Genomic DNA, 14957 nt, shown 5'->3' on the forward strand with positions numbered 1-14957 from the left:
CCCCCGCGAGGTGGGGACCAATAGCCACCCCCTCTCCCCCCCTTGGCTATTGGGAGCCACCTCGCAGGGGGGTGAGCCACCCCCCGCGAGGTGGGGACCAATAGCCACCCCCTCTCCCCCCCTTGGCTATTGGGAGCCACCTCGCAGGGGGGTGAGCCACCCCCCGCGAGGTGGGGACCAATAGCCACCCCCTCTCCCCCCCTTGGCTATTGGGAGCCATGGTGGTCTCACAGCCTATTTAGAATATTGTGAGTAGAATCGTCTCCTCCTCTGCAAATAATGAACTATTTCACTGACGGGTGTGCATCTTCAGTGCATTGCTCAGGAAACAATGGTATAATTATTTATTAAATATGAAGAATCAATTTTAATAATTATCAGTAATACTATCAATTAATATTTTACTATTAATATTGATGATGATTTTAAATAGATGATGGATGTCAGAAATTAATTTTTAATAATTATGTCATTTATTAATATTAATTGGTAATTTTTTTTGCCAGTATCGCTTAGTATTGATTTAAGTAACATTAATTGTTGATATCATATTTTATTATTAATAATGTTATTAATTATTAATGCTAATATTAAATTTTTAATCGGTATTAATATTTAGTATCTTTATTGTCATTATTAATGACAATGATTATTATTAATTTTATTATAGTTATTAATATTAATAATTAATGGACTTCTTCCTGATATCCGGTGTGGAGAAGTTGATTTTACTCCCAATATCGCAGAAAGTGTACATTCCTCTATGATGTTGTTCCTAATAACCAGAGGGTAGAGGATGACATAATTGAATCTACCACAGTGTTTTTACATCCTTTCGGTCCTTTTATTCCTTCTATCCAGGGTGCGAGAGGATGATATTACTCCCAGTATCACAAGGTGCGTGGACCTCCATTTTGATATTTTCCCTCACATCCAGTCGGGGAGAGGAAGATATTACTAATAGCCAGCCGGGGAGAGGAAGATATCATCCCCAATATCACAGGGATGTACATCCCCTTTTGATATTGTTCCTTATATCCTGGGATGGACAAGATAATACTAGTGGCAATATCGCAGGGGTTTTACACACCCACTCTGCTTTTGTTCCGAATAACATGATATGACTCTTAGTATCACGGGGGGGTACATCCTCCTGTGATAGTGTTTCTTATATTCAAAGGAAGAGAATATTACTCCCAATATCGCAGGGTTTGTACACATTTCCTGCGATATTGTTCCTAATATCCCGAAGAGGAGAGCATAATATTTCTCTCAATATCTCAGCGGGTGTACACCTCATTTCTAATATTTTTCATAATATCCAAGATGGGAGAGGATGATAAGACTCCCAACATGCCAAGAAGTGTACAGCCGCCTGTGATATAGTTCCTAACATCCAGGTGGGGATAGGAGGATATTATTGCCCATATCGCACAAGTTGTAAAACCCCTTCGATATTTAGCCTACGAACCTGAGGGAAGAGGATGATATTACTCCCAATATCGAAGAAGGTGTACACCCCCCCTGAGACACTGCACCCAATATCCACGTTGGGTGACGATGACATTATGCCCAATATAGCAAGGGATGTACACAATCCCTGGAATATTGTTCCTTATATCTAGAGTGGGAGAAGACGCTATTACTCCCAATAACGCAGGGGCTGTGGCTGTACACCCCTTCTGTGATATTATTCTTAGTATCTTAGGCAATAGAGGATGATACTACACCCAATATTGCAGGAGGAGTACACCCACCCAGTGATGTTGTTCTTAAGGTACTCCACCTCCCTCCACCAGGGATATCGTTTCTAATATCCAGGGGAAGAGAGGATAACATTATGCCCAATATTGCAGGGGAGTGTACACATCCTCTGTGATGTTGTTCCTAGTATCCAAAGGTACAGACGATGATGTTACTGGCCATATTGCAGGGGGTGTACACCCTTCTGTGATATCATTTTTGGCATTCAGTTGGGGAAAGGATAACATGAATCCCAGTATCTCTGACGGTGTACAGACCCGTGTGATGTAGTTCCTAATGTACAGGGGAAAGAAGAATATTGGTCTCAATATCGCAGGGGGTGTGACCACCCTGCCCCCTGTATGTTGTTCCTAATATGCAGCGGGGTGGAGGCTGATAGTGCTCCCAATATCCCAGAAGGTGCACACACACCTGTGATATAGTGCCTAATATCCAGCGGGAAAGAGGCTGATTTTACTTTCGATATCGCAGTGGGTGTACACCGCCCCCAACCCTGGGGTATCGTTCCTAATATCCAGGCAGGAAGAAGATGACATGACTGACAATATCGAAGGGGGTGGACAACTCTTCTGTGATATGGTTCCTGATATCCAGGGGGTGAATGGATGTTATTACTCCCAATAACGTAGGAACCGTACAGCCACCCTGGGATTTTGTCCTTAATAACCACAGGGGATAGGTGATATTACTACCAACATTGCAAGGGGTGTACACCCTCCTGTGATATTGTTTCTTATATCCAGGAAAGGAGAAGATGGTATTACTACCAATATTGAAGAGATATACAACCGCCATGGGATATTGTTCTAAAGATACAGGTTGAAAGAGGATGAGACTCCATCCAATATAACAAGGGGTGTACATCCCGCCTGTGATGTAAATCGTAAAACCTAGAAGAAGAGAGAATGACATTGCTTCCAAAAACACGGGGTGTACACCCACCCTGTGACATCGTTCCTGTCATCTAAAGATAGAGATGATGATATTACTCCCACCACCAGAGAAGGTACACACTCCCCTGTGATATTGTTCCTCATAACTTGGGGGAGAGCATGAGATTACTTCCAGTATGACAGTGGCTTGACACCCAGTCTGTGATATTGGTTCTGCACACCAACTCTGTGCCCCTCGTTTCCCATGCGTTCTCTCCACACTTTTGGAACCTCGGGGGAGGCTTTGTCTTTGGTTACAGATGAAGAGACGAAGGGTCTGAGAGGTTAAGCAAGTTTGTTACTGGAAAGTGGTTCCGATCCAGACCCCAAGAGAGGTTTCTTGGATCTCACAGAAGAAAGAATTCCGGGCGAGTCCATAAAGTGAAAGCAAGTTTATTAGGAAAGAAAAGGAATAAAAGCATGGCTACTCTGGCCGGGCGCAGCGGCTCACTCCTGGAATCCTATAACTTTGGGATGCCGAGGCAGGTGGATCACCTGACGTGAGAAGTTCGAGACCAGCCTGGTCCAACATGGCAAAACCCTGTCGCCACTAAAATACTAAAGATTAACTGGGCGTGGTGGCAGGTGTCTATAATCCCAGCTACTAGGAAGGCTGAGGCAGGAGAATCGCTTGAACCCAGGAGGTGGAGGTTGTAGTGAGCCAAGATCACGCCACTGCATTCCAGTTCGGCCAACAGAGCGAGACTCCATCTCAAAAAAAAAAAAAAGAAAAGAAAAGAAAAGAAAATAAAGAATGGCTGCTCCACAGGCAGAGAGGCACCAAAGGTCGCTGGTTGCCCATTTTCATGGTTATTTCTTGATCATATGCTAAACAAGGGTTGGACTATTCATGAGTGTTCTAGGAAAGGGGTGGGCAATTCCCAGAAATGAGAGTTTCTGTCCTCCCGTCTGAGACCATGTAGGGAAACCTCCAGATGTTGCCATGGCATCTGTAAACTGTCGCGGTGCTGGTGGGAGTGTCATGTAGTAGCTAATGCGTTATAATTAGCACATAATGAGCCGTGAGGACAATCAGAGGTCACTCTCGTGGCCATCTTGGGTTTGGTGGGCTTTGGCCGACTTTACTGCAACCCGCTTTATCAGGAAGGTCTTTATGACCTGTATCTTGTACCGACCTCCTATCTCATCCTGTGACTAAGAATACCCAGCCTCCTGGGAATGCGGCCCAGCAGGTCTCAGCCTCCCTTTACCCAGCCCCCATTCAAGATGGAGTCGCTCTGGTTCACGTGCCTCTGACAAGTTGGCCTGGGTTGAGTGTTCCCTAGTGTGTGGTTGTTGGAGCTGTTCCTAGGAGTAAGAGGTATTGTCAGTAGGAAACAGGCCTCTGTGAGCCCGGGGGCTGGCACTCTGCCCCATTATATCGGCCTCATTTTAGTGGTGACAAAACTGGGGCTCAGAGACATCAACTCCCTCATCCCGAACCCCCAGACTGTCAGTGGTGGGCTGGGGTTTGAATGTGGGGCTTGAAGACCCCTCATCTCCTCTGGTCCCCCAGACTCTGCTGCCCAAGAGGAACAGGATCCCAGGATCCAGGCCCCTCATGGCACCAGCCAGGGTGGGCGTAGATGGGGAGGCAGAGTTCCAAAGCCTCCCGGACTCTGAAGCAGGTCAGGGACAAAGAGCAACCCGGACCTACGGGCCCCACCCCGAGAAGAATGGCTGCAGGCCCGGCCCAGCGGGCAGGAGGTCTGTGTCCTCACTCAACGTGACGGCGCTTCCGGCTGCTCCAGCCAGGCCGTGCTGTCTTCACGTTTCCAATCATGCGGCCTCCCCTCCAATTCCCAAACCCAACCCACAGAGACAGCGATCTGGGGTCCACGTGAGGTTTGTCAGCAGCTCTGACCCGCTGCTTCCCGCCAGCCCCGCGGCCGGTTCTGGAAAGCTCTCTGCTGCCCCCTGGTGGGGAGGCTTAGGGTAGGGCTCTGGCTGCAAGCATGGGGTCCCAGAACCTCCTGGCTCTGTCACCTCTGCTGGGTGGAAAACCAACCCAGGACTGAACCAGTGACACCTGTGGCGCTCCCAGAACCTCCTGGCTCTGTCACCTCTGCTGGGTGGAAAACCAACCCAGGGCTGAAGCAGCAGATGGGTGCCTGATTCCTTATTATCAGAGCGCTGCCCACTGGCAAGTCTCTCTCCGGACCTCAGCTTCCCCTTCCATTAAACGAGGGGCTTGGGGGATACCAAGGAGGGGTAACTGCTTAGTGAGGATGGGAGGTTTCTTCTGGGGAGATGAATACATTTTGAAACTAGATGGTGTGGGTGGTTGCACAGCACTGTGAATGTACAAATGCCACCACATTATTTGCGTTGAAAGAGTTAATTGCATGCGATGTGAAAATCACCTCATTTAAAGTGTTTAAAAGAGGGGTCTGGGAGAGTGCAGTGTGACAATCACGTGGGACACCCACAGTCTCTGAACGTCAGTTTCCTTGCGTAAACTGGCAAAGAGACCGTGTGAACTGTATTCCCTGGGGCCAAGAGATTCCAAGAAAGAAAACCTGGGATTCCTGGGACTGGGATGAGGGCCGGGGTCCGGAAGGGGAGGGTGTGGGTGGGGACAGCTGGGGGGCAGCCCAGATAAGGCTTTCAATACAGGGTAGCAGCGTCTACACAGGCGAAGATCCCTGCATCTCACTTCCCGCAGGGCTGACCAGTGGCCAGAGGTGGGACTGGCCAGGCTCGGCCCAACCAAGTCTGGGAGCAAAGGACACTGAGTGAGGGATCCCCGGGGCCACCCTCACTGGCCTGCGGCTCTCCTGACACCACGAGAGAGGTCCAGGAGCTGACCTTGGGTCCTAATGGGGGACACCTTCCTGGCTGCAGGCTGGCAGGGTGGTGTGGTGGTCAGTGTACTGGGCTCTGCGTGTCTGCCTCTACCTGCTGTGTGACGGTGGGCCAGATACCTAACCTCTCTGTGCCTCTAGTTCTTCAATGGCGAACAGGGACACTAGCAGCTCCCACATCCGGGCACAGTGGCCTGAAGGTTAAAGGCAAGGGTGGCACGAGACCTACCGCAAGAACTCTGAGCAGGGAGAGCAGGGAGCTGCCCAGAGTTCAATCACCATCTCCACTCTGGCCGCCGAGGAAACCAAGGCTCATGGTGACCTGGCCCAGGTCTGTTGGACTCACGGTCCTTCTCATCCCCAAGATCAGAGGGCTGCCACCAGGGAAGCAGCTGTCCCCTAGACACAGCCCAGGAAGCACACAGGGAAGGATGCCATGGGGACTTCGGTATGTTTTTGCAAAAAAAAAAAAAAAAAATTTATTGCTATTTGAACCCTGCTTTTATGCTTCCATTACCCAGAAAATGAGCTACGGGAGACACCAGGAGAGGCAGGAGATCATCCTCCTTGCACAAAACCCACTCCCCCTCAGATACTGTCCTCAGCGAGGGTGGCTGGAGGCCAACCAGGGGGTCCACCCGCAGAGTGGCAGAGGAGGTAGGTTGACCCTGTGGACGCTGAGCTCTGTGGCGAAGGTCCTGGCCTTCTGGTAGAAGAAGAGCGACTTCTCGCAGTCCAGGAGGAAGTTGTGGGAGATGGTGGCTGGCCGCGTGTAGATCTTCAGCTGTGCCTTGTTGCCCAGGTCCACGGCGGCTGCCAGTGCCAGCTGGTAGTACCCGGCTGCATCAAACGGGTCCTGAAGGGGACAGGTCATGGTCAGCAAAAGGGGGACTCGGAGCCTGTCTTCCCAGAGGCCGTTCCTGTCTCCAGGTCATTCCACATGTCCATCCGATGCTGGCTCACCCCATGAGCCCCGAAGCCTGTGACACTGCTGTGGTCTCAGCTGCAGGAGGTGGGGATGACCCTGACACCCCCGGAAGCCTTCCTGACTGCCCCTACACCCCACTCACCCCAAGCCTCCTGCCCCAGTGCCACTCTCTCTGCAGGCAGTGGCTGCTTTCCCCATGGGCTGAGGTCAGGGCAGATCTTGCCTGCTCTGAGAGTTCCATGCAGGACCCGTGGCTCCAAGCCACAGCAGGGGCATGGTGTTGAGTGACCCAGGCTCCCCTCTGGCCCCTGTCCATGCTAACCATTTCCAGGCCCTCCACGGGCCAGGCCAGGTACAAAACCATCTCACAGGTGTCCTCTCTGGCAATGTTCCCTGAAATATTGACGGAGTGTGACTCCCCAGACATCCACTCCCATTTTCAATGCGTCTTTGGCTCAAACTCACCATCCCTGGGTTGGGATGCCATCTCCCAGACCTCCTCCTTGACCCTCCCATCCCCCACCCGGCTTCTCCCCAGGCACCTCCTCCACATGGGGTCACCCAAAGGACCTCTCTAAGACCCATGCCTGGCCTGTCCCTCTTTACCATCTCAAGATGGCTCCCAGGGCCAATGACAAAGTCCAACATGCAGCAGTCCATTCCTTCACTGCCCCGCCCCACACACGGAGCAGGGGCGTGAGAAGGCCCCGAGTCACTGCCACTGCTCATCCAATGCCCCCTGGCCCAACCGAACACTGGACTCTGTGCTGGGTGCATGGTTGAGCCTAACGTCCTTGCTTCCAGTCTGAGGGTCCTGGGAGTGAACACTGACCACGCAGGGTGGCCCGGGCTGTGGTAGAGGGAAGCCCAGGAGGCCCCAGACTCAGCCGGGGGTGGAAGGCAAAGGCTTCCTGAAGGGGTGGGGGCTTCCCAACTAAACAGGAAGGAGCCAGCCAATACATATGTCTCTGCGTGTGCCTGTGCATGTGAATGTGAGTGTTTGTGTTCCTGTGCGTGCATGTCCCTGTGTGTGTGCCTGTGTGCATGCCTGTGTGTGCATGTCTGCGTGCGCATGTCTGTGCGTGTGCGCCTGTGTGTGCCTGTGCCTGTGCCTGTGTGCATTTGCGTGTGCATTTCCATGTGCCTGTAGTGTGTGCAGCAGCTAGTGAGTGACAGCGTGAGCCAGTAAACACCTAATCCACACTATTCCAGGGCTCACTCTCATGTGTAGACTAAAGGGGACCCCATTTTAGAGGCAATTGGCAAAGATGCCCATTTACCCCTGCTTCTCTGCCAGCCTTCCAGGTCCCATCCAGCCTGGCTTTTTCTCCCACTCCTCTGGGCCCTGGGTCCAGAGCCTCCTATACAAGGAGCAGGGTGTAGCCTTGGAAAGACAGCCGCCCTTGGGGAATTCCAAGGGGGCCTCCCTGTGGGAAGCTGGCCTGCACTGACAGCATAGTCACGATGAGGCCCAGAGGGCTGTGCATGAGAAGGAGGGCTGTGCATGGGAAGGAGGGCTGTGCATGGGAAGGAGGGCTGTGCATGGGAAGGAGGGCTGTGCATGGGAAGGAAGGCTGTGCATGGGAAGGAAGGCTGTGCATGGGAAGGAGGGCTGTGCATGGGAAGGAGGGTTGTGCATGGGAAGGAGGGCTGTGCATGGGAAGGAGGGCTGTGCATGGGAAGGAGGGTTGTGCATGGGAAGGAGGGCTGTGCATGGGAAGGAAGGCTGTGCATGGGAAGGAAGGCTGTGCATGGGAAGGAGGGCTGTGCATGGGAAGGAGGTGAAGGAGGCCTCTGTCCCTCGACCCCAACCATGGACTTTGGCCTCTCAGGTATTACTTGGCGCTTTCCTTTCTCCTGGACAGGCGGAGTGGGCGGCAGGCTTGACCAAGACAGATAAAGGCCTCTTCTGGGAGGTCCGTCCCCCTGGGTCTCAGTCGAGCCCCTTAGCGGTGAGCAGCGTCCCCCTGGGCCTGATACTTGGCACCTCCCTATCTGGCTGGGACTTGGGAGGCCACAGAAACCACGTCTGACCACCAGGTGTCGCCAGTACTGGGTGGGGGCCTCCCGGGCAGCCCCAGGCCTGCGGTGGAGTATACGGGGCAGGGTCTTAGGGCTGCCCCAGCTCCTCATGTTGTTCTAAGGCCCCCAAGATCTCGGCCCCTGGACTGGAGTGCCCTGGCACCTCAGCCCGTAAGGAGCACTGACACGAGGCTGGTGTGATGCTAAGGAGGGGCGGTGCCCGCTGGGCAGATGGGTGGAGACACCACAGATCTCAGTCCGCCAATCCCAGCTCTCCACCCCTGCAGGGCTGGGGGCAGAGGGAGCACAGCACCTCCCCTCGAGACACACCCGACCTAACAAGGCCTCAGCCTGGCTGGCTGGGGCCCCGCCCCACTGCACCTGCCCTGAGCTGGGGTTTCCCTGTCTGTGAACCCAATGGTAAGACACTGGTACCACCCCACCCTTCCTGGGTGATGTGAAGATTCAAGGTGTCTCGGGACTCCAGGAAGGAGTTGCTCAGTGCAGGCTGGCACCCTGGGCAGGCTTCCTAGAGGAGGCGCCAGGATTTCGGTTGGATCTTGCAACGTGGATTCAATGTGAGGATGATGCCGTCCTCTGAAATGTCACTCTCCCGACCCTGTTTTCTTTGTTAAATTCACCTTGACACTTGACTGTCAAGACTCAGCTTTGGTGTCACCTCCTCCAGGAGGGCCCCCTGACTACAATCCCCCTTCTTTACCCAGAGGCCACCATTACCCACTCATGTGTCAGCCTCCCTGGCTGAGACTGAGTTCTTGAGGGTGGGGCCTGGCCATCTGGGGAGCTGGGTTTTACCTGCTAACCTTGCCGGCTCCTCCAGCTGGGTGTAGAGCTCCAGGGAGGCCACTGGGCCATTCCTAAGAAAGGCTGGAACCCAGGCCTCTGGGGTCCGGGTGGAGATCCCACTCCAAGGGGGCTGGGAACACCCCGAGCCCTGCCCCTCCCACCCACCTTCAGGTCGTAGGAGATGATGTCACGGAGCACCAGGTACACCTTCACGTAGTAGAGGGTCTCCTCGTTGAACTCCAGCGGCGAGTTACAGAGCTAAATGGCCTTGAGGTAGAAGTGCTCCGCCAGCTTGCCATGGCCCAGCCGGTGGTGCAGGGCGGCCAGCCGGTGGTGCAGGGCGGCCAGCCGGTGGTAGGCCACGCGCTCGTTCAGCCGGTCCCCTGGGGTGCAGGCCAAAGGGGCAGGTGTGAGGATGTGGCTCCCTGGGACAGGGAGGGCACATGCCCCTCAGGAGCAGGTATACAGATCCCAGGCAGCACACCTGGCTTGTCTCCAGGCACCTGTGGTCACCTGGGCAGCTCTGGCCGTTCCCTTCCAGGTTCCCAGACTCACTTTCCCATCTGCAAAGCAGAACTAGTAAGGCCTGCCCCTGTCTACTGAGAGGCTTTGGCAAAGTCGGACTTGGATGGCCCAGCTCTGTGTCTACACATAGCCACCTGCCTTTGCTCACTGGTTTTAACCAGGGGAGCCCAAAAGCCATGCAGTCCAGGTGCTCCCGGGCTCCCCGGCTCCAGGCAACCCACAGACGTGACATCCGACTCCTCCTGGGTGTGTCCTGATCAGAGCCCCCTACCTTGGGGAGTCAGCTGCACACCTACTGTGTACTGGGCCACGGGGCACAAGGCGCTGGGGCATGTGGCCTGCCTAGGGTTCCCTGTCTCTGGAGGGGGACAGACGACCCTGGCACAGCACCAGGGGATGCCCGGCCTTAAGGGGCAGACTGCTGGAAGGGGAACTGGGATTTTATCAGCCAGAGAGTCGTGTGGTTGATGAGGGTGGGAAGGGCACAAGAGAAAGGGAATGTGCCACTCAGCCTGGCACATACAGGGACCAACGAGATGCCTGGCATGTCTGGAAGGCAGAGGGCACACTGGGCGGCCCCTGTGGTCAGCAGCGGGAACAGGCAGAGGAAGCAGAGCTCAGTCAGGCAGGGAACTCTGCACTGCGTGAGAGACCTCGGGCTGTGCCCCACAGACGGACGGGGAAGCCAGTTGGGCAGATCTGCCTGCCTGGACAGGAGACCAGGAAAATCCAGCAGCTGTTTCAGCTCCTGCCCTGCAGACCTGGAGGCTGGGCTCTGGCAAAGTGTGGGTCCTGGCAGGGCGGGGGCTCAGGGGACTTGCCCAGAGTGATCCTGAGTGCTAGGGCCATGTAGGCAAACTCCAAGTCTTCCTGGGGCTCCTCCAGTGTGGCCAGCAGTGACACCAGCTTGTTGCACAGCTGTAGCTGCAGCTCCACCTTGCGGTTGTCCGTAGTCACTGCCGGGGCAGGGCCCGGTCCTACCACACAGGCAGGTGGGGTCAGTTTTTTCGCAGCACCCACCTTGCCCAGCGCCCTCCTCAGAGCTCAAACACGTGCTTGGAGCTTCCCACACCCCAGCTATCCCTGCACCTCGACACAGCTCTGTGCTCTGGGATAACACACAGTTCAGACATCCAAGTTGGGGGCTGAAGAGTCACCTGAGGCCCATCCAGCTACACCCGATAGCCTCAGACCAGCCTCTCCCACCTGGGCACCGGAGGTCTGACTGGGGGGAGCCAGCACTCCTCTCTGCTCTAAAAACACCACATTGATCTGTGCCCAGGGCTGAGCCACACCGTGAGCTCAGAGGAAGGGAGAAGCCGTCCCACTTCGGGGTGCATGCAGACCTGGGCCTCCCACTGATATGCTGTGTGGCCTTTGACATGTCCCTGTGCCTCTCTGAGCCTCAGTTTCCTCATCTGGAAGATGGGGACAGGACTTCCCACTCATGGTTGCTTGAGGTCATCAGGTACAAGGGTAGAGCCATTGTCACGTCCAGGCCCCGAGCGTTTGTCCCAGGCAGGGGCATGGTCAATATCATTCCCGGTGAGACCACTTGGAAACTCATCATGTGCATGGGTGGCCCTGCCTCCATTTGGGAGGCCTTTACCCTGCCACACCTGTGTCTCGGCCCTCCAGGTGCCCCACTGAGGCCCACCCACATCAGCCCACAGGCCAGCTCACCCAGTAGAAGGACATGCCTTCCTCCCGCTCCCAGGCCCCATTGAAGAAGATGTCTCCAGCTGCCTCAAACAGCTCCAGCCCCAGGTTGAGGTTGCCTGTGTACAGGTCCACATTCTGTGCCACCTGAAAGGAGACAGAAGTTCCCTCAAGACCCACACCTAGCGAGGTGGCTACGCGCACCTTTGCCAGGCTCCTTCCCCTCACACACTACAGGTACACTTGAGCATTTTTCAGACCCTGTGCATGAGGGCTGCCCCCACCACTGGCATGAGGACAATGAACTGATGCTCCTGAGTGCCAGGAGGTGACTGAGCAGCTGCAGCCCAGGAGCCCGACACCTGTGAATCCTACCACCAGGGCTAGCCCTAGCCCACTCCCCCTGCACTCAAACCAGTCTCCGTGGCCCCCAGATTGCTGGGAGCCCAGCCCCTGGCTCCTTTCTGCGTTGTCACATGCCTGCCACATCAGCAGTGTTTCAGTGTTTGTGGGTGGGCCTGGTCCCCTCTTGGCCATGAGCTCTTGATCCCTCTCCTCAGCTCAAGGAGGTGTGCAGCAGGTGCTCAATAATGAAAGCTTCACCAGGCTCGTGGACTTCACAATTTGTTCCAGATCACACTGTGTTTGGGAAAGCCTCTGAAAACAGCCACTGTGATAGATTCCTTTTGTAAGGAGATGTGCCACGTGTCGCTTGGAGCAAGTTCTTCTGTGTGTTAACTGAGTGGTCACATTATTTGAGCATGTACTGTATACCAGCAAGTGCTGTGCACTGTGAGGGGCCGTGCCTCTGCCCTCAGGGAGAAGATGCTGGCCACCGGGGGAGGATGTGAGGGAACCAGTTGGAGGGAGGGAAAAGGCACACAACAGGTGCTCAGCAGTGGCTTAGGAATGAGTGGATGGATGGATGAATGGACGAGGAGATGTAGACACATGGATGGATGGATGGGTGTGTGGATAGATTAATGCTGGGATGGATGGACGGACGGGTGGATGGATGGACGGACGGGTGGGTGGGTGGATGGGTGGATGGATGGGTGGGTGGAATGATGTGTGTATGTCTGGATGTATGTATGCGTGGGTAGATAATGTATGGATGGGTGGAGGGTAGATGATGTATGTACATGGGGATGGATAGATGGTGGATAGACGAATGTATGGATAAACAAATGGACAGATAGATGAATGGAGGGATGCATTAATAGGTAGATTGGTGGGTGGGTGGATGGATGAATGATTGATGGATGGACGAACGGTGAATGGATGGATGGGTGAGAGGATGGATGAATGGAAGGATCAATAGGTAGATGGATGATGGAAGGATGGATGATGGATGGATGAACAGGTGAATGGATGGATGATGGACAGATGAATGGAACAACAAGTGGATGGATGAAGGATGGATGAATGGATGGATGGATGGATGGATGGATGGATGGACAGATGAATGGAAGGATGGATGGATGGATAGATGGATGAATCATGGATGGATGGAAGGATGAACAGGTGGATGGATGGTTGATAGAAGGATGAATGGATGGATGGATGGATGAACGGGTGAATGGATGGATGATAAAAGGACGGATGGATGAATGGACAGAAGGATGGATGATGGCTAGAAGGATGAACAGGTAAATGGATGGATGATGGAAGGATGAACGGACAAACAGATGGATGAATGGTGGCTGAATGAATGGATGATAAAGGGATGGATGGATGAACAGGTGAATGGATGGATGGATGGAAGGATGAACAGGCGAGTGGATGGATGGAAGAATGAACAGATAAATAGGTGATGGAAGGATGAATGGATGGGTGGATGGACAGAGAGTGAATAGCACAGGGTTCCTCCTGCATCCCTTGCCACTCACCTGGATGTACAGGTCCACCAGCTCGCTCTGCCGCAGGATGTAATAGATCTTCCCTGCTTGCAGCCAGGCATGTGCCTCCTTCTCTTTCCTCTGGAGGTCAATGAAAATCCCCAGACTTCGTTTGGTGTAGTCCAGAGAGGATTTGTAGGCCCTGGAATCAGACACAGGTGTCAGAACAAGGGCTCTCATCCTCCTGGAACCAGTCTGCCTCCTCCCGTGGGTCTGGTGACAGATGAATCTGGCATGTGGGGACTGGGAACGGCCCTCTTGTGTGTGCAGTGTTCTGCCTTTCCCAGGCTGCTGGGAGGGCCAGGGTGAACACACACGGCATGGAAAAGATGAAGGACATCCTTCTGAGGGAATCGAGCATCATGCCGCCCTGTGGCAGGAGGAGTGTGCTAGTCCATCTCCCCTGCCTCCCAGACATGGCCGGTGTCTTCTCCAGACGCACCAGGAGCCGTTAGTGTTCAGAGGCCATCTAGGCTGATGGTTCTCAAGGTGTGCAGGCATCACAGTCACCCGGAGGCCTGTCCTTATAGCTTGCTGGCCCTGCCCCCAGAGCTTCCGGCTCCACCGGCCTGGGGCAGGCCCTAGAACTCCCACTTGCCACAAACTCCTAGGTGACATGGATGCTGCTCTACTGGTCCAGGGACTACACTTTGAGAAGCATGGCTCTAGCACACTGGCCCATTTTCCTTCTGTGAACCTGAGGTCAAGACCGGACTCAGTCTCCCAGGTCCCTGTGGAATCTGGCGGCTCCTCTGCTCTCTCAGTAAGTCCAACACTCAAGGGGCTGTGACTGCAGCAATGTCACTGGGCCCTATGGGTGGGGTGGCCAGGGCCATGGTTACCCCACCAGGTCAGGATGCTTGGAGGAAGCTGACTAGGCCAAATATGGGATGTGAGACCTTGAAACCCTGCCCCAGAGAAGCAGGTGACACAACTGGCTCTGTCTTCTGTGGGAGAGAAGCCACAGGTGGCTACTGTGGTCACATTTAAGGGGACAGATGAAGGCCAGGAGTGAAGATTCGGGGCAGGCACAGGTAAGATGACAAAAGCCACCATAGTAGGAAGAACAGCCCAGAGTGCACGTACTGCCTCTGCTGGGGTTGAGATGACCTTTGACCCAACAAGGGAGGCTCAAGCTGGGACTCACGGGCCAGCAGCAGCCCTGGGATGACCCCAGGCCGGCCAGCTCAAAGCATCTGATGCCAAAGCACCAAATGATCAAAAGGAGAGGGGCTGCTGGGCCCTGGGCCAGCTTCCCTGTGCCCCTCTCCCTGCCCGCCCCCACCTCCACCACTGCAAAGCCAGCCCTTACCGCTCCATGCCCAGGGACAGGTAGACCTGACTGAAGGTCTCCAGGAGCTGCCCCTCCAGCACCTTGTCGGCCACCTTGCAGGCCAGGGAGAGCTGGAGATCGTGGTAGATGACGTACTGGGCCTCGCTGGGCATGACGGTGGCTGTAGAAGTAGCACAGTCACTGGACGGCCCGCAGTTGGTCTGGGCAGAAGGCAAAATGGAAGACGTTAGTCTCCCAGCATCGAAGTGAGGCTGGCTGTGCTCGGAGGCCCCTGCTTGCCTCCTTCACTCCTCTGTGAGCCTGGGCTCCATAGGCGGGCCGCCT

At 54.5% G+C, this 14957-nt stretch overlaps 1 protein-coding gene across 1 annotated transcript; it reads right to left on the reverse strand.

The window, feature by feature from the left end:
* Positions 1-707: 707 nt before the first annotated feature.
* Positions 708-14596, reverse strand: LOC140711261 (SH3 domain and tetratricopeptide repeat-containing protein 1-like). The gene is made up of 3 exons (XM_073014188.1): positions 13331-14596; positions 11466-11588; positions 708-6356 (listed from the first exon to the last, which is right to left on the reverse strand). The coding sequence occupies exons 1-3, from the start codon at positions 13517-13519 to the stop codon at positions 6102-6104; spliced, it is 567 nt and encodes a 188-aa protein (XP_072870289.1). The 5' UTR covers positions 13520-14596; the 3' UTR covers positions 708-6101.
* Positions 14597-14957: the final 361 nt, after the last annotated feature.

The sequence above is a fragment of the Chlorocebus sabaeus genome, unplaced genomic scaffold, assembly GCF_047675955.1.
Source record: "Chlorocebus sabaeus isolate Y175 unplaced genomic scaffold, mChlSab1.0.hap1 unalloc_scaffold_413, whole genome shotgun sequence".
NCBI lineage: Eukaryota > Metazoa > Chordata > Mammalia > Primates > Cercopithecidae > Chlorocebus > Chlorocebus sabaeus.

Excerpts from the sequence above, each read along its gene's own strand:
- LOC140711261 (XM_073014188.1), bottom strand. The coding sequence starts at position 13,519 with ATGAGAGCCCTTGTTCTGACACCTGTGTCTGATTCCAGGGCCTACAAA. Across the intron at positions 11,589-13,330 it reads TGGTGGACCTGTACATCCAG|GTGGCACAGAATGTGGACCT; the intron begins GTGAGTGGCAAG and ends GTCTCCTTTCAG. Across the intron at positions 6,357-11,465 it reads AAGGCATGTCCTTCTACTGG|GACCCGTTTGATGCAGCCGG; the intron begins GTGAGCTGGCCT and ends TGTCCCCTTCAG.